At 40.4% G+C, this 16,494-nt stretch overlaps 1 protein-coding gene across 1 annotated transcript in view; it reads left to right on the plus strand.

Moving 5' to 3' along the window:
* The window catches only part of LOC115782672 (plexin-A1-like), a 263,180-nt gene extending 250,473 nt beyond the window's left edge, over positions 1 to 12,707 (plus strand). The window contains exons 29-32 of the mRNA XM_030732999.1: positions 2,208 to 2,377; positions 3,126 to 3,338; positions 5,871 to 6,021; positions 7,671 to 12,707. Coding sequence (XP_030588859.1) covers positions 2,208 to 2,377; positions 3,126 to 3,338; positions 5,871 to 6,021; positions 7,671 to 7,766 — 630 coding nt within the window. The 3' untranslated portion in view covers positions 7,767 to 12,707. The remainder of the gene's footprint in view (positions 1 to 2,207; positions 2,378 to 3,125; positions 3,339 to 5,870; positions 6,022 to 7,670) is intronic.
* The last annotated feature ends 3,787 nt before the right edge of the window (positions 12,708 to 16,494 follow it).

The following is a 16,494-nucleotide window of genomic DNA, read 5'->3' on the forward strand; positions in this document are numbered from 1 at the left end:
ATGGTACATTATATTCTGCTTCATGGTGCCGTGAAACTGTTTATGTTGACACTGGCTTCCTTAGCTCGAAGGTATTCTTCCTTTCTTATAATTAATGTTAAGGTTCATTTGAAACCGAAGCATGTGTGGGAATGTTTTTCATCCTTAAAATTTACTGCACACATATGAAGAGAATCAATATGAATAAAAATAAATTTAAAAAAACAAAACAAAAAACAAACACTGAGCACGGAGTTAGTTCATCCAGCAGTTCAGACAGATCAGCTGATGGCTCATGTGGGAAGTGTTAAAGCTTCTTCAGCCTCTGCAAGCCACTTCCATCCCAGCTCCTCTATTGCATGTTATTGATGCCGTTTCTGTGTAAGTCAGTGTCACGTTCATTGTTGCTGATTTCTGCTCTGTGCCTTTTGGCTTTCCGTGTATCGGTTTAGAAGGGCGGGCAGGGCCCAGAACAGAGCCATACTTCTATATATAAATTACAACCACTAAAATAACAGTCCTGTTGTGACTAAAGTGGTCCCGGCAGAAATATCAAAAAGGTCAAAACGATTACCATAATGTGGGAACACCACCTGTACTGAAATGTCAGAATGTTTGTTCGACATAAGAGTGCAGCTTATGCTTGTATATAATCATCATTAATATCAAAGCCCTCTAAGCCATTTTGTCCAGTATTGCGGGAATCACAATAACATTTAAATAACACTTTCAATGACTGCCTATAGACTAGAAACGACAAAACTGTGTAGTGAAACTGTTGGGAAAAACAAACCATGTGAAAAAGAAGGTTTTCACCGGACTGCACAGAGTACATCCTTACTGCTTCCATAGGAATTAAGAGAGTAAGTAGCAGCCAGATGCTTAACCCCTTAACTGGCAGCAAATAAAATCACCTGAAACAACTACATAACACCCTCTGGTTATTATTGGCTCTGAACAACCCATTTCATAGCCTATTAATCGGCTGCGTCTGGTCCGCGGGCCGAATGAAGTGCATTTATATGGCAGGCTAGACCCGCCCATTTTGACTGACACCTCATTCGGCCAATAATGTTAAGAAATGGGTTTCCCAGAGCCAATAATACTCAGAGGGCGTCACGTAGCTTTGTCAGGTGATTTGGTGCAGCCAGTTACATGATTGGCCGAATGACGTGTCAATAAAAATGGGAGGGTCTAGCCTGCCATATAAAAGGGACTACAAACGGCCCGTCACCGGGCCCTTGCCAGTTAAGGGGCTACCTGATCATCAGCAAGTGTGAGGTTTGTCAGTTTGCTGGTCTGAAACATTCAGGTGTGTGTTAACACAATGCCACAATCATTCACCTCAAGGTCAGACTGTACAATGCTCAGACAAATTGCAAAAATCCCAAGAGCTACATCTCAGACTCTACGGGCCTCAGTTAGCATGTTAAATGTTAAAGTTCATGAGAGGACAATTAGAAAACAACTGAACAAGTATTGCTTGTTTGGGAGGGTTGCCAGGAGAAAGCCTATTCTCTCTTAACAGAACATGACAGCACGGCTTAGGTTTGCAAAGTTGTATTTCAGCAAACCACAAGACTTCTGGAGAAATGTCCATTGGCTAGACAAGACCAGAGTGGATGTGTTTGGCCATAATGCATGCTGCCATGTTTGTGCTGATATTCTGTCTTTGATTGAGAACACCTCATACCAGTTGTCAAGCACAGTGATGGACAGGTGATGATTTGGGTTTGTTTTGCAGCCACAGGACCTGGACACCTTGCAGTCATTGAGTCAGCCATGAGCTCCTCTGTATACCAAACTATTCTAGCGCCAACAGCTAAAATTTGGCTGAAATTAGATCACACAACCTGACAATGATCTCAAGCGCAGTGGGAAATCTACAACAGAATAGCTGAAAAAGAATCAAGTCCAGACCTCAACCCATCTGAACTGCTGGTGCAGGACCTAAAGAGAGCTGTGCAACAAATGTCACAAACCGCGATGAACTGAACCAGTGCTGGAAAGAAAAATGGGATAAAATTCCTCCACAACAATGTGAGAGATTGAGACACACAGATTACTTCAAGTTACTGCTGCTAAAGCTCGTTCTACAAGCTGTTGAAAACCTTCTTCACGAGTATATAACAGCATAAAATCAAGCTGAGATTACAGTTAAAAATCACTGGTAAAATATTCCTTACAAATTATTTTTTTTTGTATTCTATCCTCATTTTTCCATTTAGGGTACGTTACAGAAGTTTGTGGACGACCTGTTTGAGACCATCTTCAGCACAGCCCACAGAGGTAGCGCCTTGCCCCTGGCCATCAAGTATATGTTTGACTTTCTGGACGAACAGGCTGACAAACACTCCATCACAGACTACGACGTACGACATACCTGGAAGAGCAACTGGTAAGTCAAAAACTTACTCAGGTTTTATCTGTAGCCGCTGAAAAAATAATTTCCCTTTAATGTAAAGTGTTATAGAAACCGGATGTAGCGTTGTGAGATGGAACCCTGTTCAGTTCAATTAAATTTTGCCTCTAGCATAAAAAGATCTTCGGGTGTTTTCGCATTTGGCCCTCGTAACATTTGCAGTGGAGTCTCTCTCTGGCTGAAAGTGATTGACTGCAATCAAACTGCATGTCAAACAGATTTAAGTGGCTGTTGGGGACATAGTAATAATAGCAGTGTCTGCAAAGTAAATATCATTGTGAATGCTGCACTTACTGCATGCACTAACAGAATTAAAATCAATACATCCAAGTCTGCAAAATGTATAGAAATCTTTAAAAATTGCTGCGTTGGGTGTTTCATGTAACATCTTCAGACTAGCATAGCATTGTTCTTATTTCATACATTTTTTATTAACATGCATTTCATCAATGTGTGTCCTTTATTTGAATAGCATTTAGGTGAACTGTGCAGTTCTGATCGTTTTCAGCTGCAGAGCTGCTACATCCCCTGAGGGCCGTGGCACCGCCCGAGCAAGATTAAAATGACGACAGTATAAACCACTCAAAAAGCCGGCTTTAATGCACATGGTGAACTAAGTAGAAATAATCAGACTAGAAGTAATAATCAGACTGAAGGAAGGCACTCAGTCACGTGGTTCCAGCTTTGCTTAAATTTTTCAAATATTTTCTTATGCTCTCTCCAGTCTTCCTCTCCGGTTCTGGGTGAACGTGATCAAGAACCCCCAGTTTGTGTTTGACATTCATAAGAACAGCATCACAGACGCTTGTCTGTCCGTGGTGGCCCAGACCTTCATGGACTCCTGTTCAACATCAGAACACAAACTAGGCAAAGACTCGCCTTCAAATAAGCTTCTCTACGCTAAAGACATCCCCAACTACAAGAACTGGGTAGAGAGGTAAGTCAGAGTTTGACCCAAACAAAGAGACTTTCAAATCAGCTACATTTGATGAAGGAATCCCTTTGTAGCCACAGTTTGAATTCTAAGAGTTCCTTTTGAGCTGTGGGAGAAAAATGAGATGGAGGGTTATAATCAAAGTTAATTACATTATTAAGCTATTAAGCTAAAAACAGCTGTACGACTATAGCAACATTACAGGTTGAATGTAATCTGGTACTGGCATTTAAAGCATAATAGTTGGATTAAATTACTACAAAGGAACCGTGTGCAGTAATTACGGCTGTCTTGAACTTCGCGTCGACATATAAAATACAGAATACTGCACAGGGTGAATAAAATGCCAGCAACAGCAGCTCCACAGGGAATCGGTTCCAAGACAAAAAAAGGAAGACGAAATCACAGGTGAAAATGGGATTTATAGCAACTGTTGGTACTTCTTTCCCAAATGGAGGTTCGCTGAAAAGCGGCAACAAACCCTCCATCTTCTGTCCAACTCCAGAATGTTTACGTAGGTTAATGTACCACCTGCCATTGGTTCCACGTTTGAGAAAGAGCCTCTCTGTGGCTGTTTCTCCTTTGATTCTTTGCTCAGTGCTTAGCATTGTGCACTGCACCACCTCTCTCAGTATGTAGTAATGTTGATTTTCTGTTTTTAATATTGAGATTTCCAGCTTATCAAATGCTAATGGGAAAAGAATACAGTGTTTGACTCTTGCCTGGCCTGTCCAATCAGTTCATCCTTTTCACTCACACCTTAACGAGCTAGCCCCAGTACTGTCCTTCACTTCATTGACACACACATTCACACAAGCACTTTCTATGACTTAGTGCGTTCTGACATTCAAACACACAATCGGGTTCAGTGTCTTGCCCTGCATGCCCTTTGGCATTCAGACCAGAAGATCCGGGGATCGATCGATCGCCAGTGGAGCTGGAGCTGATCCGCTGGATGAGAGGCTCTGTGGAGACGCAGCTGCTTGTCTGCTCAGTTATTTGTTGCAAAGTGCCTGATATATAAAATAAATGCAGACGAGAATCTGATAAACTGTATAATACTACTTAAGAAATCGCAAATGTGTGTGCAGCCACCTCTGCTGCAACAAATGGAATCAAATATGGGGGAAAAGTGCAGTATATTTCTTTATGTCAAGAGTTTGAATTGAATATGCTGCAGGAAGTAGTACAGCTTCCAGAGAGCTTTTGGAGGCAGTGTGAGGATAAGGATTTATGGGTGAGATTTAACTGGCTGCAGCTGAACCTTGCTTCCATTATGCCTCCAAAACCTACAGTCTTCTGCCAGCCCTGCCCTACTGCAGTAAAGCTTGAGATAGCTGAGATATGGATTGTGCACACAGATTCAGGTACAGCTCAGCATTGGGATGTTTTCCTAATATACTGTATTTTTACCTGCCTCGCTGTCAATGGACTTTTTCCTCCCCCAATGCAGCCAACAACACCGACTCGATTGTTTCACTGAAAACATCACCTGTAACAACTTGTCCTCACATCATCTCAAAAAGGCATATTTATGTTATATCTATATATTTTTTTTTAAAAATGAGTCAACTATGAATCAACTGTTACAACTCCAGCAAGATTCTTTAATGTCAATAAACAGTCACAGTGTAGTCACAAAAGATTAAGCAGAAACGTAGGGTGGGTGGATGCTACTCAAACCAGTGAAATAAATAAAACATAAAGCTGAGGTGTAAAAGCTAAATCAAACTGTTCTATTTAAGAAAAGAAATGAAATCCTAGGCTCAGTGTCCTGCATGTTCACAACAAAAATTAGACGTCAGTAGCACTGCTGTAAGAGAGTATCTTACAAAGGAAGTCAGCTCACTGTGTGAAGTGTGCGCCAGTTGCTGCTTCCTGGCCCAGCATCCCAGTGTTTCAATGCCTCAGACAGAACTAAACAAATGGGTTATATAATCAAAAGCTGGCAGGCAAGAAGCCTGCAGAACATTATACATACTGGGTACTATAAATTACTTTACAAAAGTATCAGCTTTCCTAGCAGGAAGAATGAGGCTTGGGGCCATGCTGCTCACAGCAGCCCTGAATGACAGTCTGACAGCCTTAATCAGCCCTGCTGTGGGTCTGGGGCAGCAGACCAGTCAAAGGTGGCAGGAGGCGGGACACAGGAGGAGCAGTCAGATGAGCATGGCATGATGAAGAGCAGATGTAGGCACCAATCAGGAGCAGGGGCCTGCACACAGCAAGTAGGATACTAAAAAGTTAAGTTGCATAAGGGGGAAGGAACGACCCAGGGCTGCAACACAAACCATGAAAACTAAAGCAGTGAGGCCCAAGTTATATAAGCAGGTGTGCATCTGTAAAAAATGAATTTGGCTTCTTTTTTTCCCCCCGTCACTCCTTTTATTCATATTATTTAAAAAAAATAAACTAAAATATTAAATACATGACAAAAACATGTCTGTCGGGCCTGTCAAAAAACATCAGCACGGAAATTGCGATAACCTGAATAAATGTGGCGAGACATGACACTCTGCCTGAACTCTCGTCTAGGTATTACTCCGATATCTCCCGCATGCCAGCCATCAGCGATCAGGACATGAGTGCCTACCTGGCGGAGCAGTCCCGGCTGCATCTCAGCCAGTTCAACAGCATGTCTGCGCTGCACGAGATCTACTCCTACATCATCAAATACAAAGACGAGGTGAGCTCCCACTGCACGGCACTGAAAAGGAGGAAGGAATAAATGTAATTACCCCCCCACCCCCCCCTTTACTTGTCTTGACTAATACCATGAGGTCATTTTAATTCAATAACACTGATAACCAGTCCACATTGGTACAAGCTGGAAGGTATTACCACCATTAGGATGCACATTAAGGCATGAGCTCAGCACATTATGAACTTAATGGAGCTTAACAGAATTTAGGTGATTCTTTTTTTTTTCCAAACACCTGCTTGTACAGTATCCTTTGCTGCTACCAGCTGATTAAAACTCAAGAATACATTAATGAAACAGTGCGACATTTTAAGAATGCTCATTCATCTTATTGCTTAGAGTGAGATAAGAAAACAAATTATGAACAACCAGCGGAGACTGCAGCAAGAAAATACAAGCATTATATAAAAGAGTGCATTTATTTTTCACACATACAGTAGTTAAAACTTTCTTTTTGAACGATCAGAATGTAAACCACTAGATTCCATTTACGCATTGTTTGCTTAAAAAGTTAACACCAGGTATTCTGAGGCTCTGAAGACAGCTTCTGAACTACACTGAGATTTGGTCCTCATCTTCTCAGGCTGTTCAAAAGATGTCCCAGTGCTTCCACATTTAGTTCAAAAAAGCCATCTCGTCATCCTCAACACATCTGCGAACTCCTGAAACAGCCCGCAGATTCAAACCCAGAGCCTATGAGGGGGCAGTGCTAACCGCTGCACCATCACGTCACGCTGCAGAGTAGAAACAATAAGTTTTGACTGTGCGGGTTTGTGCAAATAAGACATTAATGTCATTTGCGTGTAGAAATTGCGGTCTGGTAATATTAGTTTGTGTGCAGCTACACAAACTAGACTTTGCGTAGCTGTCTTATCACAACCAAATCTGTTAGACCTCTGATCAACAGAAAATGCTCAGTGGGTAAACTTGAATGAGGAAGTAGCTGAAATTGGGTTGAATACAAATTTTTCGCAACAGCTTTCTGTGCATTTCTTGTGTATTTTTGTTATTTGCTTCTGTGTGAGCTGATGAAATACGCTTGCACACAGTGTGCTATTTTAAAAAAGAGCCTTATATCTATACCATGCACCTCTCCCTCTTCAACCTTTAGCATGCTTTTAAGCGGTGAGAGTTACGCCCCCACTTTCCTTGTCTCCATTCTTCCATACCAGCAGTATAACAGTAGTTAAGCTGGGTGTTTGCAGCTGGCTCTATTCAAACCAACTGCTCCCCTTCATTATGACCTATTATCCAAATGTAGACAGCTGGATGGTCCCCATCGTCTAACATGCACAGGCACAAATGTACACAGACAGATATGTTAAAAATTAAAGATAAAATGCACACGTCCTCACACTAAGCAACCTGCACCTTTCCTCATTCACGTCATGCAAAATAGCACACTCCTGTTTGCATCCTTAGTGGCAATTAACGTGCAATCATAGACAACACCTGCCCTGGCAGCCCTGCCAATTGTAGTCACTAACCAGTAAAGTGAAATTAGCAACAACATTCGCTGAAGTATGTATCTGTGGATTTATGGTAAAGGAGCATAATGGCAGCGCCCACGCTGCGCTGCTGCGTGCTCAAGGTTTAAAGACATCTTTCTAATCTCCTTCCTTCCATGTGTCCAGATCCTGTCAGCGTTACAGAAGGATGAACAGTCACGCAGACAGCGACTACGCGGCAAGCTGGAACAGGTCATTGACACCATGGCTCTGTCTAGCTGAGGATTGGCCAATCACACGCCTCAGCTAGCAGAAGAACTGGCTAACCAACACGCCTTCCTCGACAACTTTGACGCCCCTTGACATTTTAACCCTCGACGTTTAAAGTCTGTCGCCATCACCGTCACAAACAACAATCTACAGCAGCAGAAAGGACTGATAGAACACAAGCACCCAGCAGCAGCAGCACACTCGAGAGACAGCAGAGTTTGGAACTCAAGCCCCGTCAGCCGGGTTGACTTTTATCCTCCGCCCCCTCTTTTTTTTGTTCTTCTTCTTCTTCTTCTTCTTCTCTGAGCCTGCCATAACAACCAAATCAAGTGCGTCCCCAACCTCAGCCGATTTTGGACCTCAGCTCAGGAGAGCGTTTATTTTCATCAAGTTCCTCATCACATCTACAGTTACATGGGAGCAGCTTTGGCCACAATCAGGAATGGTACACGCACAGTGGTGACCAGAAACTCATCAAGCTGGACCTGAAACAGTTACAGGAAAGGTACCAGCCCAGAGCTCGTATCCTTTGACAGCCAAGGTCGCAGTTCTGACTGTGAGCCTATAAAAATCCACAATACTTGATTCCTGCGAGGAATTTCTTTCTTTTCCGTTGCTGTCCTCCACAGGGAGGTCAGAGGTCAGGGACCGCTACAGAGCAGCAGCCACAGAGCAGGTAGAGATTCAGTGTGTTGCTCAAAGACTCTTCAGCAGAGTGGCTTCTCGGCAGCCCGCTGCTGCCACTGCAGGGCAACCAGGAGGAAGGACTTTGCAGGGAAACTCTTCCTCCAGTACTGACTTTCTAACACTCAATCAACAACAAGTCCACTGTAGTCTAACAAAGGATGTTGTCGCTTTCATAACTCCGTATTTGATTTGTTACTGCATTTGATTCTGCCCGTCCAACTGCCTACTCTCCCCAGTGCTGTGCCACTTCTTGTGTTACTGCTGAATTTGCACAACAAAGCTAAATCAAAACAGAGAAGAGGATATATGAATATATATATATAGATATAAATACAAACCTTCTGTTTTTAAAACAAATGAAAAGTTGAAAAAAAAGTTTTTCATTTCAATGTACAAAAGATCCGTTTGAGAAGATTTGATATTTCCGAGATGAAAAATTATGAAAACACACGAGGAAAAGTTGTCCTGTGCCATGTTTTACTTTGAATGTTGTTTAGTGCAAAGAGACTTTTTTTCGTTAGATGAAATGTGCTATGATGAAAATGTTGTCATGCTTAGTGACTGAAAGTGAGAGTTTTAAAGTAGGTAAATGGCAAAAATATATATATAAATATATCATACAGACACTTTCTATATTTCATGAGGTCTCGGGGCCGTTGCGCGTTACATCTTTGGCTCTGAAGATAGTAAAAAGACAAATGATGTCTGGAAGCCGCCCATGAGCCAACCGACCTGCAGTGCTTTTGTGTTTGTTTTAGAGAAACCAAATACATCAAGGCCCGGTCAGCTGATTTAGATGAGACAAAAGTCATTTCTGTGGAAGCCAGCCTCATGCTGTGTTAGCCGGCTGCAGAGGCACCAAGCAGTCATTTAAGCTAATCCCTGGCACACCCTGTGTTTTATAGCTTCTTGATCTTGTTTTCTAGACTCCCCATCTTGTCTGAAACATTTTTTCTATAAGGTGTGCCATCCAAAATGAAGGCTAGTTTTTGCTGTGCAGAAGACATTGTCACATTTTTGTTTTTGTTTTCTAAACCGAAGCGATGACAGTAAAGCTAAAGGGTCCGTTTTTGAAATGTGAATGTGGTTTATGAAAAGATAATGAAATGTAGCTTGATTTATGTGAGTGTTTTTGTACAAGTTGAAGGCCTTTCTCTCTCTCTCTCTATTTTTTTTTTGTTCTGTGGTTTTATAGGGGTAAAAAAAGAAGAAAAAAAAAGTGCAAATATTTTCCTTGCACTACGTGCTGCTCCACATTAACTTGCAGTGCTTTGAAAATCCTACATTCAGAAACATTCCTTTTCTCTAGGAGTGTACACAGCTACTTATGAAGGCTAGAAAATACAAACCAAGGTGATGTGTATATATATATATATATATGTTCTTCCATTCTGTAAAAGCTTGTCATGAATTTCAGACCACCAGATCAGACATATCAACACCCGGATCACACAGATGAGCTAAAAAAAAAAAAAACTTCTCTACATGTGTTTGCTTTGATAATAAATGGGGAATAAATAGTGTCAAAGAGTAGGGTTAAGTGCATCAAACGCACTATTTAGAATACTATAACTTCAAAGAAAACGGTTACCAGTGCATCAAAATCATTGACGTTCTCTTCCTCTTCAGCAGTGCTTCCCTCACATTTTTTTCCTTTGGTTAGAGTGGAGGGGCCTTTAAACCAGCTAACAGTACGTTCCTCAGACCAGTTCAGATGGCTTTGAAGAGCTTTGCAGTTGCATTAGGAGCCTCACAGACAAGAATTTCTTTCATAACTAGAAGTTAATGCAACCAGATTCATTCGTGCACGAAGCCACTTATTTAAGTTATTCTATCTTGGTGACAGATAACTCAAGAAACATGCATCAAGAACCATTTTTGAATTTTAATTAGGAGTATGATATGCAGCCAAGGCTGTACATGTTTCATCCTAAATTGATAGGTATATTAATAATCTGTTTGTTCCAATGCTGTGAAGCTAGAAGACTAGCAGCTAGCGCACTAAAGTGTGTGAACAACACCTAAAAAGCACCAGATGGACCACAAACGGACACATCCCCGAGTGATAACTCTGTCACAGCTGTTCTGCAGCTTGAACTGAAAGTGTAACTTTCACATTTGGTGCAACCGGTGTTTCGGCTACTTAAGTCTGCGATAAATTTACACCTTCGTCTCTTGGATTTTATGTTTGTGCAACAATCCTTACAATCTGAGGCTTTGCCAAACAGACAGAGAGGTTGAAATACATCTATTATTTCATGTTTTTGTGAGGCACATGCTGCATACGAGCCAGCTGTCAGCAGATAGCTCAAGTTTGTTACATGCTACTCTGAAATATCTGTAAACAATCAGTTTATTGAAGGATCATTTCCAATTATACCCGCACAGAAATCAAGACCGAACTCTTGTTTCATACTTTGTGCCATTAACGTAAATTGCGGACTTCCAGTATGGCCAAAATGCACCTTCTTGAACTTTTTCGCCTCCTTCTTTGTCCATGTTGTCAGGGAGTTAAGTATTTTTCCACACATAATTACCAAGCCAGATGCCACCAAACCAAACACATATTGCTGCTGTCAAGTAAAAACTCTTGAGAGAAAAAAAAACAAAAAAAACCCCAGATTCATTTTAAAAATGAACATTCAAATCTCTAACCTGAATATTAGCCTCTCAGTCACACCAACATGCCACAATTTTATCTGACAGCACAAACATGTGCCTGGACGGGATGAAAACGTACTGTATGTTCTTAAATACTTGAACCACTGATCTGCACAGGGTAAAATAACATACAGGGCGACTGACCAAAGCTTTATGCATCCGCAATCTGAGAATGGCTCTGTGATGAGAGATTTTGCTGTTTTCACATGTTCCACAAGCTAATTTTAGTGCTCACTGAAGATATTTAGTGTTCTTCTTAATCCTCGATGAGTGGTGAAATTGAGGCAATGCTACTTCCATGTACAGGCATTCATTAACACATTTTGCTTGCTTTGAATGAATGAAACATTCTGAGGATGTGGACGCTGATGTTTGACTGCTGTTCACTTGCTCAGTTGTTCTTTTGATGAAGACTTGAAAAAAACGATTTTAGTGATATTGAAAGACGCGTGAACCTTAGTCATTGCCCCTAGGATCATTTTGTAGGGAGTTAAAGAAAAAACAACAACAACAACATTGTGAGATAAGGCCAATTTGGTTTTTGGTGCTTTTATTTCTTAGTTTTGTGCTTCTTGTTTTCTGCTACAGCACTTGTTGAGGCAAAACATGAAAAGACTCAGGCAAGGCAGAGGAAGTGCTTTGAAGGCCATGGTACCGCTTCATTGTTCATTCCATCACATCTGTGTTGTTTCTTTTCTCTTTTCATGCAGAAAAAGACAGCCATAAAGGAGGGTGGAGTGGAAAAAGAAAAGAGGTGGTGAGAGAGATTCTCTTGACGATTGACAGACTCATACTGTAGGTTTTCACTGTGTCTTGTCAGCCTCTACCCACATGGAAAATGATATGCTTTTCCATATACATGATTCCAATATGGTTCAAAGTACATGTCAAAAATTGACATGAGAAATGCATTATATGTAAATATACATTTCCTTTTAAACATGCAATTACTAGACTGATACCAGTCATGTGTTACATCGGGATCTCAGAGATGTGTTTAGCCTAGCTTATCATGTAAAAAATAATGTTATTTAAGGGTGTGTACTACGTTGGGAGTGTATCCTGCAAACAGTGAATGTAATGAAGAAGAATCAACACAAAAGTCCCTCAAAAATTATAAATGTCATCTCCTTTGTTCATGTATAATAGGGCTGTTTTATTTTGCTTGAAGCTAGCGTTCGTCTTTATACTACCATTGAGACAGAACACTAAGGTAAGCTAATTATGTTACATTTCTGTAGGTAACATATAAACTGAGATTGCTTTTTCTTTATGATTTTTTTTTAAGTAATGAACTAAAGGTGCTTATTCACTTTTTTTTGCCAGGGTTTAGGGAGATGATCAATAAAACTTTGATGGTTCTATGTTGCATGAGAAGTCAAAGCTAGGCAATGGTTAGCTTAGTTTAGCGTAGAGTCCTGAAGGCACTGTTGGCAACTTTTCTGGAAGAAAACTTGCCAGCGGTACTGTTGCTAACTCCTCAGTAAGGAAAATAGCTACTGGCTGTCCTAAAAATCGATACTACAAATGAACTTTATGAAATAACTTCATGACTTTAATGCTTTGCCTAGATGGTCTGTGTACTTTTTTGGTCATTTGATTTTCCATTTTGAAAATTAATATTGAAAAACAAAAAACTGATTTTTTTTATTTTCATTTTATACTCCAAATCCATACAGTGTAAAATGAATTAGATTTCTTTTTTCCCCTTTTAAGTCTTACCATAAATTTCCAAAGAATAGGAAATGTAAAAACTGTCCGTCTTTTTATTTTTCTTAAACCAGAAATACTTTTTTTTTTTTTGTGGCATCAGAGAAACTTTCCCATCGACCACTGTAAAGTTACTGCAATATGGAGCACTGCATTGTTTTTCTGAATAGCAAATGCTTGTCTCTTAGGCTTTTGATGCCTCTACCTGCAGATGTGCATCAGAGAGTCTACTCAAGCCATTTTCCATGCACAATCTCCTAATTCTCGTCAAGGAGAACCCCCTTTCTTCTCCATAACAATGCAAAATAACCGCAGAGACTGACGTAGAAGACAGTCAACATGTCTACAGTTGTTTCAGAATGTGGTTCTAAAGTTATCCTGACTAACAGCTCTGAAAACCCAAAACCGTAAACTAACAACACTAACAACAACACTCACTCAAGGCGCGTCAAATACGCCCCTTGAGTTTCCTTGATGACGGTGTTAAACTTTCGGTTTGAGAAAAATAAAAACACAGGACGTTTTTCTGTTTCCTATTCTTTGCAAATTCCTGTTTTGATTTCAAAGGGGGAAAAAAAAGAAATATAATTCATTGCATGGATTTGGAGTATAAAATGAAAATGTAAAAAAAAAAAGAAATCATTTTTTTGTTTTTCTTTATCGGTTTCCAAAACGGAAAAACGAATGACCAAAAAGCACATGGACCGGACCCAATTGCTAGCTCTACCTTCAATCCTCCTCCTCCTTTAGGTCCAAGGGTCCCCCTTGGTCCCTCAGAGCTGAAGCGAGGTACGGTCGAGCGCTGTATGTACACAGGTTTTCAGCCTATTTCCAAACCTCTCCAAAAGTCGCAGATGTCAGCAGAAAATGTCTCTGGAGGGGTTTGAAAAGTCACTAAATCTAGCAACAAAGTCACTAAGTTGGCAACACTTCCCAGCGGCTGTAGCAAAAATCACTAGAAGTCACTAAGGGGGAAGGGGGTAGGCGTGGAGCAAGGAATCCCCCATGGTATTGGAAGCGTGTGAAACATGGTGATGGCAGAGGAATTAGGCTTTCGCAGCTGTCTCCAAAAGTTGCCAGTCATGGGAAAAAGTCACTAGATTTGTCACTAGTCCCTTTTTTGGAAAAAAGAAGTTGCTGGGGGGTCTGAAAACTCGCTAAATCTAGCAACAAAGTTGCTAAGTTGGCAACACTGCTTGAAGGGAAAGGAAAAAGAACAGGCAGCCTAGCTAGCTACTTATAATCCAAGCAGTGAACTTGAAGTAGCTTATTAAAATATTCTTTAAAACAAAAAGATTTTTTAAGGGGCTAAACATGATTAAAGATTAACAAAACTTTGCAAACATGCCAGAACTGTTGTTCATGGACAACAATCATCAAACATAGTGACCCCTACAAAATTCCAACAAAGTAGCCCTCATATTAATAAATCCTTTAACACTCTGAGATGTGGGTCTACAAAAAAGCTGTAGCTATATCCATATTTAACAAGAATTTGGCCATTTTGAATTTACTATTGTACAAATGTTTGTACAGATTTAAAGGTGGAACTGCTTCCAGAGAATTTATCATATCAGCAACATGAGATCAGTGATAAAATGCAAAGCAGATGTTTTTATTGAAAGGCCTTTCCAGTTTTTTATTTTCAGTAAGTACATTTTCCCTTGTTGAATGTACATTATTTATTTTGCACAAAGTTACTCATGCATAAGAGCCAGAGCCTGGGCACGTCTTCATGTTACTATTCAATCATGGCAACAGATAATAGCAACAGAAAGTCATTATTTTATGATAACAAAAAATTACATGTTGCACAAGTGATTTAAAGCAACATGACATATAATTTGTGGATTTTGATACTCAAGAATTATGTAACAGTAATAGTCCAGGGTTGAAGACTGCAGTAAAACTCAGTGTCATGAACCTTGATTCATAAAGGTGCAAGAAACAAAGCCCACCTGGTGCTTCTGTCTGCCAAGTCTTTATGCTAAAGCTAAGGTTCATATAAAACGTACATACATGGGAGTGGTATCAATCTTCTAATCTAACGCTCAGTAAGAAACGAATAACAGCATTGCTATAAATCTGTCACTGGTTCTCATTAAATAAATAAAATCCACAAACTAATTTATTGTACTTAGCCATTTTATGAACATATATCAAATGTAACTATTTGGCCATATGGGTTGCACCCTCCATTGAGAGAAACATCACCGCACAGCATTTAAACTTAGCATCATTTGCCATTTCTAACCGCAGACCCCAACCGGAGCACTCACGGGTTTCTCACCCCAGCAGTTCCAGCTCTCCAGCTTCCTCACCTGCTGAGTTCACTTTGATTAAAGTACATTTCAGAGATGGAGCAGAGGACATAAAATAACTTCACACACAGATTAAAAAGGAGAGAGGTAGAAAGAAAAAAATACCTTAAAGAGTTTTAATACTTTATGAATTCTGATACCTTTTTAAGAGTTTCAGACTTGAAGCTGCTGTGACAGGTTTTGGCTGTTTCACGCCCGTGTAAATATCCTGCTCTTTCCTATTTTGCAGATTTATTACGTGTAAATAGACACGCATCAAGGAGAGATTAAACATGTTTTTTGCTAAATCTGGCTCGTCTGATGTTTTTATTCCTTTTCCCTAGCCATACATACCCTCGAAGTTGTGGATTTGAAAGTTGTAACAAGTTTTCAGTTTATCTGAAGCACACGTCATCGTGAGAGAACTTGAAAGATCAAAAGCAGCACATATGAGATTTAAATACAGTATTATTGTACTCGGTGTGTTCTGGTAGAGCAAAAACTGCTGCCTGTGTTTGATTTCCCCTATTTTGCCGCACTGATGTTGAGGAGGACATTGACAATGATAAGAAAGAAAATGATGATAAGCCTTTACTTTGCCGACTTTACTGTCAGAAATCTCTTATTGATGTGAGCCATGAAGATGCAAAGCTCAGTTTCAAGAGGACAATCATCCATCTATCCATATCTAGTCACTTTCCCATTCATGTGAAAAGACTGAAATTATCCCAGTGAGTGTCAGACCAGTGAATCCTCAAATGAGACTGTCAGACATGAGTGCTGTGTTGCAATAATGATGTGATAGAAAATGTGCCTTCGAAACTTCCTGTGCCATTGAATTTGTTTATAGTGTGCTTTTTTTATGGCTTGGTCATCCCGAATCTACAAAGTACACTATGTCTAACACAAAAACACCAAGACTAGATAGATAGATAGATAGAAAGCACACCACCATCATCTGTCAAACATGATAGCATGGCCATGTATGGAACTGAGAAACTAGCAGTGATGATGTGTCTGCTGAAGTAGCAAGATGATTTCTGAAGTGCACAGAGTTGTACTCAAATGGATAAAGACCCAAAGTATACTGCAAAAGCAACCCAAGAATTTCTCAAAGCAAAGAAGTGGGATGTTCTTAAATGGCCAAGTCAGTCACCTGATCTAAACCCAGCACAGCATGTTCAGTCATTAAATACATAACTGAATGTAGCAAGATCCAGAAACAAGTAGCAACTGAAGGTGGCTGCAGTAAAGGCACAGAAGAGGAACTCAAGGGAGGGGAAACAGCTTTTGGTGATGATTTCCAGACTTTAACCTCCTGAGACCCTGCGTCCACATATGGAGATACCAGTGACGTGCGGTGAGGGTCGTGACTGGTGAGG

Source organism: Archocentrus centrarchus, chromosome 7 (assembly GCF_007364275.1).
Source record: "Archocentrus centrarchus isolate MPI-CPG fArcCen1 chromosome 7, fArcCen1, whole genome shotgun sequence".
Classification (NCBI taxonomy): Eukaryota; Metazoa; Chordata; class Actinopteri; order Cichliformes; family Cichlidae; genus Archocentrus; species Archocentrus centrarchus.